This window comes from Ranitomeya imitator, chromosome 7, assembly GCF_032444005.1.
Source record: "Ranitomeya imitator isolate aRanImi1 chromosome 7, aRanImi1.pri, whole genome shotgun sequence".
NCBI lineage: Eukaryota > Metazoa > Chordata > Amphibia > Anura > Dendrobatidae > Ranitomeya > Ranitomeya imitator.
In genome coordinates, this window is record NC_091288.1 from 39,936,152 (window position 1) to 39,951,779 (window position 15,628).

At 46.0% G+C, this 15,628-nt stretch overlaps 1 protein-coding gene across 1 annotated transcript in view; it reads left to right on the forward strand.

Annotated features, from left to right (window-relative positions):
* Window positions 1-15,628, forward strand: part of NOSTRIN (nitric oxide synthase trafficking) — a 68,206-nt gene that overhangs the window by 26,421 nt on the left and 26,157 nt on the right. Inside the window, exon 4 of the mRNA XM_069733081.1 lies at window positions 2,853-2,915. Coding sequence (XP_069589182.1) covers window positions 2,853-2,915 — 63 coding nt within the window. The remainder of the gene's footprint in view (window positions 1-2,852; window positions 2,916-15,628) is intronic.

The following is a 15,628-nucleotide window of genomic DNA, read 5'->3' on the forward strand; positions in this document are numbered from 1 at the left end:
TAGATGACACCGAAACTGCTATATATACACACAACACAGAAGATGGTGAGGTTGTTGAATACATCACATAAAAGACAGTGAGGCTGGTGCACACAACATTTATATTGGAGACAGTGTGGCTGGTGAGTACATTACATAGGAGATAGTGACACTGCTGCATACATCACAAAGGAGACACTGCAACTGCTTTCTTCATCATTAGTGGGTCGGGAGATCGGAGCAAGTTAACGCCACTCACAAAGAACTCAGGACGTAATCTTTATTTGCATATGCCATGGGTTGGAGGCCCATCCCTGGTCTAATGTATATGGACGCCTTTATGCCCCTGCTATCTGTGTCCTGGCATAAACAATTGCAGAAAATGCATAATCTAATGACCATCTTCTGCCTAGACCATCAGGAGGGACAATCATATGAGCTGTGCACCTTGAGGAATCCTAGTGACAAAGAATAATAGATCCTAAGTGACCTTATCTACATGAGCATTCATCCCTGTGCAGTGGGATGAACATGAACCTTTACTGTATGATTATCATCACACCTTTCTCAGGTCAGAAAGGCGACATTTTCATTCCCTAGTTACAGATTAGATTTCAGATAAGATTATTAACTCTGGAGTTTAGAGATCACATAATCTGTTCTGTAACATTCAAGTGTGAAATAATACAAATAAATATTCTCAATGTTGAAATGATGTTTGGTGAATAAAAGCAACTATTAACTGCAGGAGACTTAGCAATTTTGGATATAAAGAGAACCATGTAGGTTGCGACAGCTGTGACTGGTCTACTGGTTCTGGTTTTGAATGTACAGTAGTGTGGCAATTACAGGCATCAAATAATGGGGAAGGTCAATGGTTCAGTTGAGGTGCATCATGCATTAAAACATACACTATTATGGCCCATTCGACCGCTAATTCATGGACTCGCCATGGGTCTCCCAACCCTTGTGAGACAGCTTCAATGAATTTCTTGGAAGCTCTGCTGGTCAGGTTCGGGGAGACATTGCCAATCCATGCTTTGCCATTCGGTCTTGCACTGATTTGCATGGATGTCTGAATGAGTCTTTTCTGTCAAAAATACCAAACAACGTAACAAAAAATTAAGAATTGGGGCATGTATGGTCTTCTCCAAGTCTGGCCTAATTGTTGGCATTCCCATGATGGAATGCAAGTGGGAAGTGGTAATCCTGTCCACTGCGAAATCTGTTTTAAGGGGTCAGGGCAACAGAAGAGTTTCTCATATTTTCTATTTATGAGTAATTAGTAACTGGTTTCCTTTATTTGGCCCAGTGGTACTCACTAAGTCATTAGAAGAAAAGGCCTTTTTATGAAATAGTGCGACTCTTGTTTATGGGCTGCGTCTGGCATTGCAGCTCAGTCATATTCACGGCAGTTCAGGCTGGAGAGAAAGTAACGCAAATAGGGTCTTATCCCAAAAACATTTTACGATGAATAACAGATCATGCTAACCTGATCCATTGAATTTATGAGTTTTTAAAATGCTTTTCAGCTGCTGCGACTCCGCCCGTCGTCAGACCGATTGAAATGAGACGATGGTTATTTGTGGTTATATCCTGAAGAAGCGTGTTATACTGTGAAATGCGTCGAATGAAACCGCATATTAATATTTCTTGACATTTGATGGCTTCAATCCTCAGCAATGTAAAATAACTCCACTAATTCTTCATCCTCTCATATTCATGACAGTTACAATGCCAGACATAACCCATGATTAAGAAGGAGCTAATTCTAGAAGAGAAAGCAGACCCTTTCTTCTAGCCCCTCACAACCCACTAGAATTCTACTTTTGAATTTCAAACTTTTACTTATTTTTTGTCATTAGCATTCACTTTCGTCTCAGTTTTGGGCTTGATAAATGCATTGTTAACTGTTGTTCAGTGAAATGGTTTTCTGCACTGCCAACTTGCAAGCCTAGAAATTGCTTTTAATAATAACATGATTAATCAGCTTTCTATTTTAATGAGACTGAAACAGCTGCACCGTCCATATTATTAAGACGTCAGTACCATTGGCAGGCAGGGCTACAGTGGAACAGCAGACTATGCTACGGAAGAGGACAACGTTCTGCTGCTTCCAATATTTCAGATATATTCCCTGCTACTTTACTGGCCTATGCAGTAGGCATTCATACATTCCCAGGTTTTTATTAAATTTGCCTATCACAATTGCATACCTGACAGGGAAATTATGCTGTAAGCCTCGTTGAGCACAGAGACGGATGGGATTGATCACATTTTGTACATTGAGCTGTAGAAGACGTTGATGCTCAATATATAAAATATAAATTATAAATCGGATTTTCCACTACAATGATATTGAGGACCTACCTTTAGGAGAGGCCATTAATATCAGATTATTGGGTGTCTGACACTGATCATCTGCTACCAGCCATTGCTGTGGCCGGACAGTGTACTTTATGCGTTAACTCCTTGTATTCTGCATTCATCACTTCAGACCTCCCTCCTGCTCCTGATTTGCCCTGTGTCTGGGCATGTTATTCCTAGGTCATATTTAATACAAAATGTATTGTTTCACGTCACCAATCCCTTAGATCCCACACGCGGCACTTCACTGGATCGGTTGCACAAGTGCCGCAGCATAAATGGAGATATAACCACGGCATCAGCACCGTCCTGGGCAGTTCAACAGGTATAAATGGGGGTTGACGTAAGAGGATGCCGAACCCAGTTTCACCCCTCTTACAGGCATAGTAGTTACGCATCTGGAAAATAATATGGTATCGTTATTACAGAATGTAGATTTAATCTTATTCCATAGTCCATATATGATTTTTTTTATAATCTATGTGATGTTTTCTTTGTATATCCAGTTGCATTAATACTGCCTGGGCTTGTGCTTCTGAAGAAATGAAAGCCAAAGCTGAAGTCCATAGGTAAGTGTCACCAATTCTGCTTATTAAATATATTGCGTCTGGGTGATATCTGTCCATTACATTAGTATTATTAGGGCTGAACACCCTGTGTGCATTACCAGGCGCAATAAAATCTGACTTATGAAGCCATATTGAACATTTTCTGCCAAATCATGCGCCATTTTCCCTCCTACAAACAATAAAACTGTGTGAATAAAGTTTTTCTATGGCATCCAATGAATCATGCTGTAATTTTTAAACACATGGGCCCCGATTCATCATTTGCAGGGTCTTTTTTTTAAGTCACTTTTCTTTTTTAACTTGTGATGTTCATTGTGGGGGTTTGTTTCGCACCAAATTCTTCAAAATTGTACACACAATTTATGAATTTTTCCACAACTTAAAATCATCTTTTTTTTTAGTCCTTGAGTTTATTTGCGACTCTCTGCACTAAAAAATCACATGTTTTGCGAAATGTTGCTAAGGCTAAGTTCACATTGTGTTAGTACAGTCCGTTCAACACATCCGTTAAACGGACTGCACTAACGCAAGTGCCGGCGCATGCACAGCACTAGCGCCGGCGCTTGCACAGCACTAGCGCAGATGGAGCATCTGCTAGCTCCATCTGCGCTAGCAGTGACGGACCCGGAAACACTGCAGCCCGCATCTCGGGTCCGTCACTCAATGACGGCACTACGCTAGCGCACGCCCATTATGGGCGTGCGCTAGCGATGCATCCACCATTGAAAGTAATGGCGGCGTTAACGGACTACGTTACATCGTGTTAAGCCGCGGTGTAACGTAGTCCGTTAAACGGGTCACACTAGCGCAGTGTGAACCCAGCCTAATATTGCAAAAAAAAATTCCCAGTGTATAAAAAAAAAATCACTACAGGCATAGCGGACTGGAGGATATTTGCAGCAATATTTTAACTTTTTGAAAAAGCGCAAATGGTGAATTAGGAGAAAACATTTGGAAAGCTTAAACTCAGCATACAATCACAAATATAACAATAAAAAACAAAGAGGAGAACAAATATAAAATAGAGTTTAAAAAAGCTGTGTTTTGTCCTTTCTGTGTAGCGTGGAGCGCACCTGTGTAGTTGACCTGGATGCAGAGAGTATCTGAAATCATCCTGGAGCCATTTGAGTATAGTTGGCCAGTAGAGTTGAGCAACCTTGACCTTTTTAGAGTCGAGCCGGGTTTCGCGAAACCCGACTATCTCAAAAGTCGGGTCGAGTGAAATCGGCCGATTATGACGTAAAGTCGGGATCGACTGAAACACGAAACCCCATTTCAAGTCAATGGGGCAGCATAGTCGGCAGTGAGTGGGGGCCAGGAAAACACCTAGAGTGCCCATTTTAATGTCAAAACCATCCATTCTTCTTAATGAAGCTTGTCAAGCGTAATTTACCTTATAATAATTGGAAGGCATTTGAAATTGGGGGTCATTTGGCTAAAGTTGTGGTGGGTAGGGCTGGTTCAAGTAATTAGTGGGCCCAGGAAATCTGGACCACGTCACGGCAGTGGAGCAGGGAGAGGTAAGTATTTCAACTTTGCAAGTGCTGTGAACCTGAGCAAGCAGGGGGGGCCCACTCGTTGGCATTGGCACTGGCACAGGGCCCCTCAAAGTACAGCGGTGTGTTTGCACGGCGGGGGCGCCTCCCACCGGCAGCAACACTTTTGCGTACCATGAGAGGCCCTGTGCCAGTGACGTCGCCAACTAGTATTCCTCCCCCCACCTGATGAAGGAACCTGCACTTTCATCTGCACCTTCCTGTTTGTCCCCGTGTAAGGTGGTATGGTATGCGGGAAGGGGGACCTGACTTTCAGCAGGGTCACAATCTTGCAGTGTAGCGTGCACGGGAAATGTTGCGTTATGGGTCAATGTACCAGCAGACTCATCTATCACTGGCTGGGCAATGGGCAGGATGAGGCGGAAACACAGATATAGGCCCAAAGAATAAAGTGGGCTAAATGCAGTTCAAAATTGGTAACACAGGACTAATCAGGGGGCATTGCAGTGGAGGACAACTGGAATGAGAGGCTGACACAGAGAGTAGGCCCAAATCAGTAAGTAGTCGAAATGCAGTTCAAAATTGGCAACAGTAGTAAACAGGCGGCACAGCTTTGTTCAGTGGAGGAGAACAGCAAGGAGTGGCAGACACCGATAGTAGGCCCCAACCCAACTAGTAAGCCAAATGCAGTCTAACATTAACAACTACTTAACGAGCGCCTTAAAACGGAATTTCAGGACAGGAAACCAGGAGAACAGCAAGGAGCGGCAGACACTGATAGTAGGCCCCAAACCAACTAGTACGCCAAATGCAGTTGTTCCGTTTAACCACAATTTAATGAGAGCCTGAAGATAGAAGTTCAGGAAAGGTAACCTGGAGAACACCTTGGAGTGGAACACACCATCTCTCTACACCCCATACCCAATTTGTAGGTCTAATGCAGCGTAGTTTCCAACAACTACTAAACGAGAGCATGATGATCGAAGCATTGGCGAGGAAACCTGGGGAACACCTTGGAGTGGAACACACCATCTCTCTACACCCCATACCCAATTTGTAGGCCTAATGCAGCGTAGTTTCCAACAACTACTAAACGAGAGCATGATGATCGAAGCATTGGCGAGGAAACCTGGGGAACACCTTGGAGTGGAACACACCATCTCTCTACAGTGGAACACACCATCTCTCTACACCCCATACCCAATTTGTAGGCCTAATGCAGCGTAGTTTCCAACAACTACTAAACGAGAGCCGGAAGATCGAAGCTCAGGAAAGGCAACCTGGAGAACACCTTGGAGTGGAACACACCATCTCTCTACAGTGGAACACACCATCTCTCTACACCCCATACCCAATTTGTAGGCCCAATGCAGCGTAGTTTCCAACAACTACTAAACGAGAGCCGGAAGATCGAAGCAATGGAGAGGAAACCTGGGGAACACCTTGGAGTGTAACACACCATCTCTCTACACCCCATACCCAATTTGTAGGCCTAATGCAGCGTAGTTTCCAACAACTACTAAACGAGAGCCGGAAGATCGAAGCAATGGAGAGGAAACCTGGGGAACACCTTGGAGTGTAACACACCATCTCTCTACACCCCATACCCAATTTGTAGGCCTAATGCAGCGTAGCTTCCAACAACTACTAAACGAGAGCCGGAAGATCGAAGCAATGGAGAGGAAACCTGGGGAACACCTTGGAGTGTAACACACCATCTCTCTACACCCCATACCCAATTTGTAGGCCTAATGCAGCGTAGTTTCCAACAACTACTAAACGAGAGCCGGAAGATCGAAGCAATGGAGAGGAAACCTGGGGAACACCTTGGAGTGTAACACACCATCTCTCTACACCCCATACCCAATTTGTAGGCCTAATGCAGCGTAGTTTCCAACAACTACTAAACGAGAGCCGGAAGATCGAAGCAATGGAGAGGAAACCTGGGGAACACCTTGGAGTGTAACACACCATCTCTCTACACCCCATACCCAATTTGTAGGCCTAATGCAGCGTAGTTTCCAACAACTACTAAACGAGAGCATGATGATCGAAGCATTGGCGAGGAAACCTGGGGAACACCTTGGAGTGGAACACACCATCTCTCTACAGTGGAACACACCATCTCTCTACACCCCATACCCAATTTGTAGGCCTAATGCAGCGTAGTTTCCAACAACTACTAAACGAGAGCCGGAAGATCGAAGCTCAGGAAAGGCAACCTGGGGAACACCTTGGAGTGGAACACACCATCTCTCTACACCCCATACCCAATTTGTAGGCCCAATGCAGCGTAGTTTCCAACAACTACTAAACGAGAGCCAGAAGATCGAAGCTCAGGAAAGGCAACCTGGGGAACACCTTGGAGTGTAACAAACCCTCTCTCTACACCACGGAAGGGCTGATTCTTAGGAAGGAAGGCTGTCGGAAAGAAGCAGGGCGCGTCCGAGGGTGATTATATTCTTATTAGGTATATACTCACCCTCGGACGCGCCCTGCTTCTTTATTTGTAATGAATGTTTATTTGCAATGTGGTTTTGACTTACTCTATTTTTTTGGTAAATAATGATTTTATTATTTTCATTGTTTTGCATCTTCTTGGCAATAATATAAAGAAGACGCGACAGGACAACACTCGGTGGATGCCATATCTGTGTTTAAAATTGAAAAAACCTTTCAGTTAACTACTTGCAGGAGAAAGTTATTGTAGCTGGTGGCCATTTTTAGTACTGTACCAGATTTTTGTTGTATGTGTTTGTTTTTAATGTTAAAATGTCTGCATTTGATATCTCTCCAGTATTTTCTTTTTTATAAGCAAAATACTTATTTTTATATTTTCTGATGTTGGTTCCAGGGGTACACGGGCAGCAGTGGTGTGGTCAGTGGAGGCCTAGTGGAAGGAGTGACCGCAGACAGGCATCGAAGGCCTAAAATAATAACACATGGCTGTAGGCAATTTTAAATTGGTTCCAGGGGTACACGGGCAGCAGTGGTGTGGTCAGTGGAGGCCTAGTGGAAGGAGTGACCGCAGACAGGCATCGAAGGCCTAAAATAATAACACATGGCTGTAGGCAATTTTAAATTGGTTCCAGGGGTACACGGGCAGCAGTGGTGTGGTCAGTGGAGGCCTAGTGGAAGGAGTGACCGCAGACAGGCATCGAAGGCCTAAAATAATAACACATGGCTGTAGGCAATTTTAAATTGGTTCCAGGGGTACACGGGCAGCAGTGGTGTGGTCAGTGGAGGCCTAGTGGAAGGAGTCACCGCAGACAGGCATCGAAGGCCTAAAATAATAACACATGGCTGTAGGCAATTTTAAATTGGTTACAGGGGTACACGGGCAGCAGTGGTGTGGTCAGTGGAGGCCTAGTGGAAGGAGTGACCGCAGACAGGCATCGAAGGCCTAAAATAATAACACATGGCTGTAGGCAATTTTAAATTGGTTCCAGGGGTACACGGGCAGCAGTGGTGTGGTCAGTGGAGGCCTAGTGGAAGGAGTGACCGCAGACAGGCATCGAAGGCCTAAAATAATAACACATGGCTGTAGGCAATTTTAAATTGGTTCCAGGGGTACACGGGCAGCAGTGGTGTGGTCAGTGGAGGCCTAGTGGAAGGAGTCACCGCAGACAGGCATCGAAGGCCTAAAATAATAACACATGGCTGTAGGCAATTTTAAATTGGTTACAGGGGTACACGGGCAGCAGTGGTGTGGTCAGTGGAGGCCTAGTGGAAGGAGTGACCGCAGACAGGCATCGAAGGCCTAAAATAATAACACATGGCTGTAGGCAATTTTAAATTGGTTCCAGGGGTACAGGGCAGCAGTGGTGTGGTCAGTGGAGGCCTAGTGGAAGGAGTCACCGCAGACAGGCATCAAAGGCCTAAAATAATAACACATGGCTGTAGGCAATTTTAAATTGGTTACAGGGGTACACGGGCAGCAGTGGTGTGGTCAGTGGAGGCCTAGTGGAAGGAGTGACCGCAGACAGGCATCGAAGGCCTAAAATAATAACACATGGCTGTAGGCAATTTTAAATTGGTTCCAGGGGTACACGGGCAGCAGTGGTGTGGTCAGTGAAGGCCTAGTGGAAGGAGTGACCGCAGACAGGCATCGAAGGCCTAAAATAATAACACATGGCTGTAGGCAATTTTAAATTGGTTCCAGGGGTACACGGGCAGCAGTGGTGTGGTCAGTGGAGGCCTAGTGGAAGGAGTCACCGCAGACAGGCATCGAAGGCCTAAAATAATAACACATGGCTGTAGGCAATTTTAAATTGGTTACAGGGGTACACGGGCAGCAGTGGTGTGGTCAGTGGAGGCCTAGTGGAAGGAGTGACCGCAGACAGGCATCGAAGGCCTAAAATAATAACACATGGCTGTAGGCAATTTTAAATTGGTTCCAGGGGTACACGGGCAGCAGTGGTGTGGTCAGTGGAGGCCTAGTGGAAGGAGTGACCGCAGACAGGCATCGAAGGCCTAAAATAATAACACATGGCTGTAGGCAATTTTAAATTGGTTCCAGGGGTACACGGGCAGCAGTGGTGTGGTCAGTGGAGGCCTAGTGGAAGGAGTCACCGCAGACAGGCATCGAAGGCCTAAAATAATAACACATGGCTGTAGGCAATTTTAAATTGGTTACAGGGGTACACGGGCAGCAGTGGTGTAGTCAGTGGAGGCCTAGTGGAAGGAGTGACCGCAGACAGGCATCGAAGGCCTAAAATAATAACACATGGCTGTAGGCAATTTTAAATTGGTTCCAGGGGTACACGGGCAGCAGTGGTGTGGTCAGTGGAGGCCTAGTGGAAGGAGTGACCGCAGACAGGCATCGAAGGCCTAAAATAATAACACATGGCTGTAGGCAATTTTAAATTGGTTCCAGGGGTACACGGGCAGCAGTGGTGTGGTCAGTGGAGGCCTACTGGAAGGAGTCACCGCAGACAGGCATCGAAGGCCTAAAATAATAACACATGGCTGTAGGCAATTTTAAATTGGTTCCAGGGGTACACGGGCAGCAGTGGTGTGGTCAGTGGAGGCCTAGTGGAAGGAGTGACCGCAGACAGGCATCGAAGGCCTAAAATAATAAGACATGGCTGTAGGCAATTTTAAATTGGTTCCAGGGGTACACGGGCAGCAGTGGTGTGGTCAGTGGAGGCCTAGTGGAAGGAGTGACCGCAGACAGGCATCGAAGGCCTAAAATAATAACACATGGCTGTAGGCAATTTTAAATTGGTTACAGGGGTACACGGGCAGCAGTGGTGTGGTCAGTGGAGGCCTAGTGGAAGGAGTCACCGCAGACAGGCATCGAAGGCCTAAAATAATAACACATGGCTGTAGGCAATTTTAAATTGGTTACAGGGGTACACGGGCAGCAGTGGTGTGGTCAGTGGAGGCCTAGTGGAAGGAGTCACCGCAGACAGGCATCGAAGGCCTAAAATAATAACACATGGCTGTAGGCAATTTTAAATTGGTTACAGGGGTACACGGGCAGCAGTGGTGTGGTCAGTGGAGGCCTAGTGGAAGGAGTGACCACAGACAGGCATCGAAGGCCTAACATAACAAAAATGTCAATACAATGGTATTGTCAGTGGCAGGCATTGAAGGATGTCAGCGCATAGACTAAACATTGGTGGAGCTGTGAGATAATTTTGCAAGTGGTAGAGCACTGTTTGAGCTGGGGTGGGGGGAAACTGTCTTGTGGCCGGCGGTACAGGCCCAGGGCCCCTCATATTACAACGGTGTGTCTGACGTTGGGTGCGCACCACCACCGCCAGAGACACTTTATTGTACTAGGAGGGACCCAGTGGCAGTGCCGTCGACCAAAAGCGGGCTCACCCACCTCTTCAGACAAACTGCACTCTCACGGGTGCTGTCGCCAAGTGTCGATACCACGGCCCCGTGTGGGGAGTTTGGCCATTTAGTGAGGTGTAAACATGTCGTATGCTGGACAATCAGGTGCAGAAAATTACGAGATTGGAAAAGGCATTCAGAATAGTCCACAGGCAAGACCTTTTCATAGGAAAGCTAGGTGTCAGCCGGGCAAGGTGGGGCAAAAGATTTCGAAATCCAGTTGTGGTTCATTTTAATGAAGGTTAAATCATCTACATTTTGGGTAGCCAGACGAGTCCTTTTTTCTGTTAGTATTGAACCTGCAGCACTGAATACTCTTTCTGATAGGACACTAGCTGCCGGGCAAGCAAGCTCCTGCAATGCATATTCTGCCAATTCTGGCCAGGTGTCTAATTTTGATGCCCAGTAATCAAATGGGAATGACGGTTGAGGGAGAACATCGATAAGGGATGAAAAATAGTTTGTAACCATACTGGACAAATGTTGTCTCCTGTCACTTTGAATTGATGCTGCAGTACCTGTCCTGTCTGCGGACATAGCAAAATCACTCCACAACCTGGTCAGAAAACCCCTCTGGCCAACGCCACTTCTGATTTCTGCCCCTCTAACTCCTCTGGTCTGCTGGCCCCTGCAGCTCGTGTGAGAACGATCACGGGCGCTGTGTGCAGGGAATGCCAGAAGCAAACGGTCAACAAGAGTTGATTGTTTGGTTGCTAATATTAGTTCCAAGTTCTCATGTGGCATTATATTTTGCAATTTGCCTTTATAGCGAGGATCAAGGAGGCAGGCCAACCAGTAATCGTCATCATTCATCATTTTAGTTATGCGTGTGTCCCTTTTGAGGATACGTAAGGCATAATCCGCCATGTGGGCCAAAGTTCCAGTTCTCAAATCTGCGGTTGTGCTTGGTTGAGGGGCAGTTTCAGGCAAATCCACGTCACTTGTGTCCCTCAAAAAACCAGAACCCGGCCTTGCCGCGCCACCAATTTCCAGTGGCCCCGGAAAAGCTTCCTCATTAAAAATATAATCATCCCCATCATCCTCCTCGTCCTCCTCCTCCTCTTGGCCCACTACCTCGTCCTGTACACTGCCCTGGCCAGACAATGGCTGACTGTCATCAAGGCTTTCCTCTTCCTCAGCTGCAGACGCCTGATCCTTTATGTGCGTCAAACTTTGCATCAGCAGACGCATTAGGGGGATGCTCATGCTTATTATGGCGTTGTCTGCACTAACCAGCCGTGTGCATTCCTCAAAACACTGAAGGACTTGACACATGTCTTGAATCTTCGACCACTGCACACCTGACAACTCCATGTCTGCCATCCTACTGCCTGCCCGTGTATGTGTATCCTCCCACAAAAACATAACAGCCCGCCTCTGTTCACACAATCTCTGAAGCATGTGCAGTGTTGAGTTCCACCTTGTTGCAACGTCTATGATTAGGCGATGCTGGGGAAGGTTCAAAGAACGCTGATAGGTCTGCATACGGCTGGAGTGTACGGGCAAACGGCGGATATGTGAGCAAAGTCCACGCACTTTGAGGAGCAGGTCGGATAACCCCGGATAACTTTTCAGGAAGCACTGCACCACCAGGTTTAAGGTGTGAGCCAGGCAAGGAATGTGTTTCAGTTGGGAAAGGGAGATGGCAGCCATGAAATTCCTTCCGTTATCACTCACTACCTTGCCTCAAGATCTACAGTGCCCAGCCACGACTGCGTTTCTTTCTGCAAGAACTCGGACAGAACTTCCGCGGTGTGTCTGTTGTCGCCCAAACACTTCATAGCCAATACAGCCTGCTGACGTTTGCCAGTAGCTGCCCCATAATGGGAGACCTGGTGTGCAACAGTGGCAGCTGCGGATGGAGTGGTTGTGCGACTGCGGTCTGTAGACGAGCTCTCGCTTCTGCAGGAGGACGAAGAGGAGGAGGAGGGGGTGCGAACGGCTACAGCCAATTGTTTCCTAGACTGTGGGCTAGGCAGAACTGTCCCAAACTTGCTGTCCCCTGTGGACCCTGCATCCACCACATTTACCCAGTGTGCCGTGATGGACACGTAACGTCCCTGGCCATGCCTACTGGTCCATGCATCTGTTGTCAGGTGCACCTTTGTGCTCACAGATTGCCTGAGTGCATGGACGATGCGCTCTTTAACATGCTGGTGGAGGGCTGGGATGGCTTTTCTGGAAAAAAGTGTCGACTGGGTAGCTCGTAGCGTGGTACAGCGTAGTCCATCAGGGCTTTGAAAGCTTCGCTTTCAACTAACCGGTAGGGCATCATCTCTAACGAGATTAGTCTAGCTATGTGTGCGTTCAAACCCTGTGTACGCGGATGCGAGGCTAAGTACTTCCTTTTTCTAACCATAGTCTCATGTAGGGTGAGCTGGACTGGAGAGCTGGAGATCGTGGAACTAGCGGGGGTGCCGGTGGACATGGCAGACTGAGAGACGGTGGGAGATGGTATTGTTGCCACCGGTGCCCTAGATGCAGTGTTTCCTACTACGAAACTGGTGATTCCCTGACCCTGACTGCTTTGGCCTGGCAAAGAAACCTGCACAGATACTGCAGGTGGTGCGGAAAATGGTGGCCCTACACTGCCGGAAGGGATGTTGCGTTGCTGACTAGCTTCATTGGCCGAGGGTGCTACAACCTTAAGGGACGTTTGGTAGTTAGTCCAGGCTTGCAAATGCATGGTGGTTAAATGTCTATGCATGCAACTTGTATTGAGACTTTTCAGATTCTGTCCTCTGCTTAAGGTAGTTGAACATTTTTGACAGATGACTTTGCGCTGATCAATTGGATGTTGTTTAAAAAAATGCCAGACTGCACTCTTTCTAGCATCGGATACCTTTTCAGGCATTGCAGACTGAGCTTTAACCGGATGGCCACGCTGTCCTCCAACAGGTTTTGGCTTTGCCACGCGTTTTGGGCAAGATACGGGCCCGGCAGATGGAACCTGTTGCGATGTTGATGCCTGCTGCGGCCCCTCCTCCTCCGCTTCAGAACTGCTGCCGCCTGCACCCTGTTCCCCCAATGGCTGCCAATCGGGGTCAAGAACTGGGTCATCTATTACCTCTTCTTGTAGCTCGTGTGCAACTTCGTCTGTGTCACCGTGTCAGTCGGTGGTATAGCGTTCGTGATGGGGCAACATAGTCTCATCAGGGTCTGATTCTTGATCAGCACCCTGCGAGGGCAATGTTGTGGTCTGAGTCAAAGGACCAGCATAGTAGTCTGGCTGTGGCTGTGCATCAGTGCACTCCATGTCAGATTCAACTTGTAATGGGCATGGACTGTTAACTGCTTCACTTTCTAAGCCAGGGACGGTATGTGTAAAGAGCTCCATGGAGTAACCCGTTGTGTCGCCTGCTGCATTCTTCTCTGTTGTTGTTTTTGCTGAAGAGGACAAGGAAGCGACTTGTCCCTGACCGTGAACATCCACTAACGACGCGCTGCTTTGACATTTACCAGTTTCACGAGAGGAGGCAAAAGAGCTAGAGGCTGAGTCAGCAAGATAAGCCAAAACTTGCTCTTGCTGCTCCGGCTTTAAAAGCGGTTTTCCTACTCCCAGAAAAGGGAGCGTTCGAGGCCTTGTGTAGCCAGACGACGAACCTGGCTCCACAGCTCCAGACTTAGGTGCAATATTTTTTTTCCCACGACCAGCTGATGCTCCACCACTACCACTACCCTCATTACCAGCTGACAATGAACGCCCCCGGCCACGACCTCTTCCACCATACTTCCTCATTGTTTTAAAAACGTAAACAAACTAACGGTATTTGTTGCTGTCACACAAATTACACGGTGAGCTATAACTTCAGTATGATTTAGCTACCCCTTTACAGGTGAGTGAGACCACAACGAAAATCAGGCACAATGTTACACACTCTGTTGTTGGTGGCAACAAATGAGAGAGATGCCACACACGCAGGACTGTCACTGAAGCACAAATGTAAATATTAATCTCCCACTGATTTGATTTTTTTTTTTTTTTAAGGGAGACTTTAGGAAAAAAAAATAATAGAATAAAATGATTTTTTCAGGAAGAATTTAGAAACCAAATAAAATAAAATGATTTTTTCAGGGAGAATTTAGAAAACAAATAAAACAAAAAAAGGCTTTCTATGGCCCACTGAGTGAGAGATGACGCACACAGGAGTCAGGAGTGGCACACAAGCCCAGAGGCCAATATTTATCTCCCACTGATTGATGTAGTGATTTTTTCAGGTAGATTTTGGAACCCAAATCAAGCTAAAAAAAATAATAGGCTTTCTATGGCCCACAATTGGAGAGAGAGAGAGAGATGGCACACCCAGGAGTCAAGACTGGCACACAAGCAGAAAGGGCAATATTAATCTCCCACTGATTTGTTTTTTTTGTTTTTTTTTCAGGGAGACTTTAGGAAAAAAAAAATAGAATAAAATGATTTTTTCAGGAAGAATTTAGAAACCAAAGAAAATAAAATGATTTTTTCAGGGAGAATTTAGAAAACAAATAAAACAAAAAAAGGCTTTCTATGGCCCACTGAGTGAGAGATGACGCACACAGGAGTCAGGAGTGGCACACAAGCCCAGAGGCAAATATTTATCTCCCACTGATTGATGTAGTGATTTTTTCAGGTAGATTTTGGAACCCAAATCAAGCTAAAAAAATAATAGGCTTTCTATGGCCCACAATTGGAGAGAGAGAGAGAGATGGCACACCCAGGAGTCAAGACTGGCACACAAGCAGAAAGGGCAATATTAATCTCCCACTGATTTTTTTTTTTTTTTTTTTTTTTTCAGGGAGACTTTAGGAAAAAAAAAAAATAGAATAAAATGATTTTTTGAGGAAGAATTTAGAAACTAAATAAAATAAAATGATTTTTTCAGGGAGAATTTAGAAAACAAATAAAACAAAAAAAGGCTTTCTATGGCCCACTGAGTGAGAGATGACGCACACAGGAGTCAGGAGTGGCACACAAGCCCAGAGGCCAATATTTATCTCCCACTGATTGACGTAGTGATTTTTTCAGGTAGATTTTGGAACCCAAATCAAGCTAAAAAAATAATAGGCTTTCTATGGCCCACAATTGGAGAGAGAGAGAGAGAGAGATGGCACACCCAGGAGTCAAGACTGGCACACAAGCAGAAAGGGCAATATTAATCTCCCACTGATTTGTTTTTTTTTTTGTTTTTTTTCAGGGAGACTTTAGGAAAAAAAAAAATAGAATAAAATGATTTTTTCAGGAAGAATTTAGAAACCAAAGAAAATAAAATGATTTTTTCAGGGAGAATTTAGAAAACAAATAAAACAAAAAAAGGCTTTCTATGGCCCACTGAGTGAGAGATGACGCACACAGCAGTCAGGAGTGGCACACAAGCCCAGAGGCCAATATTTATC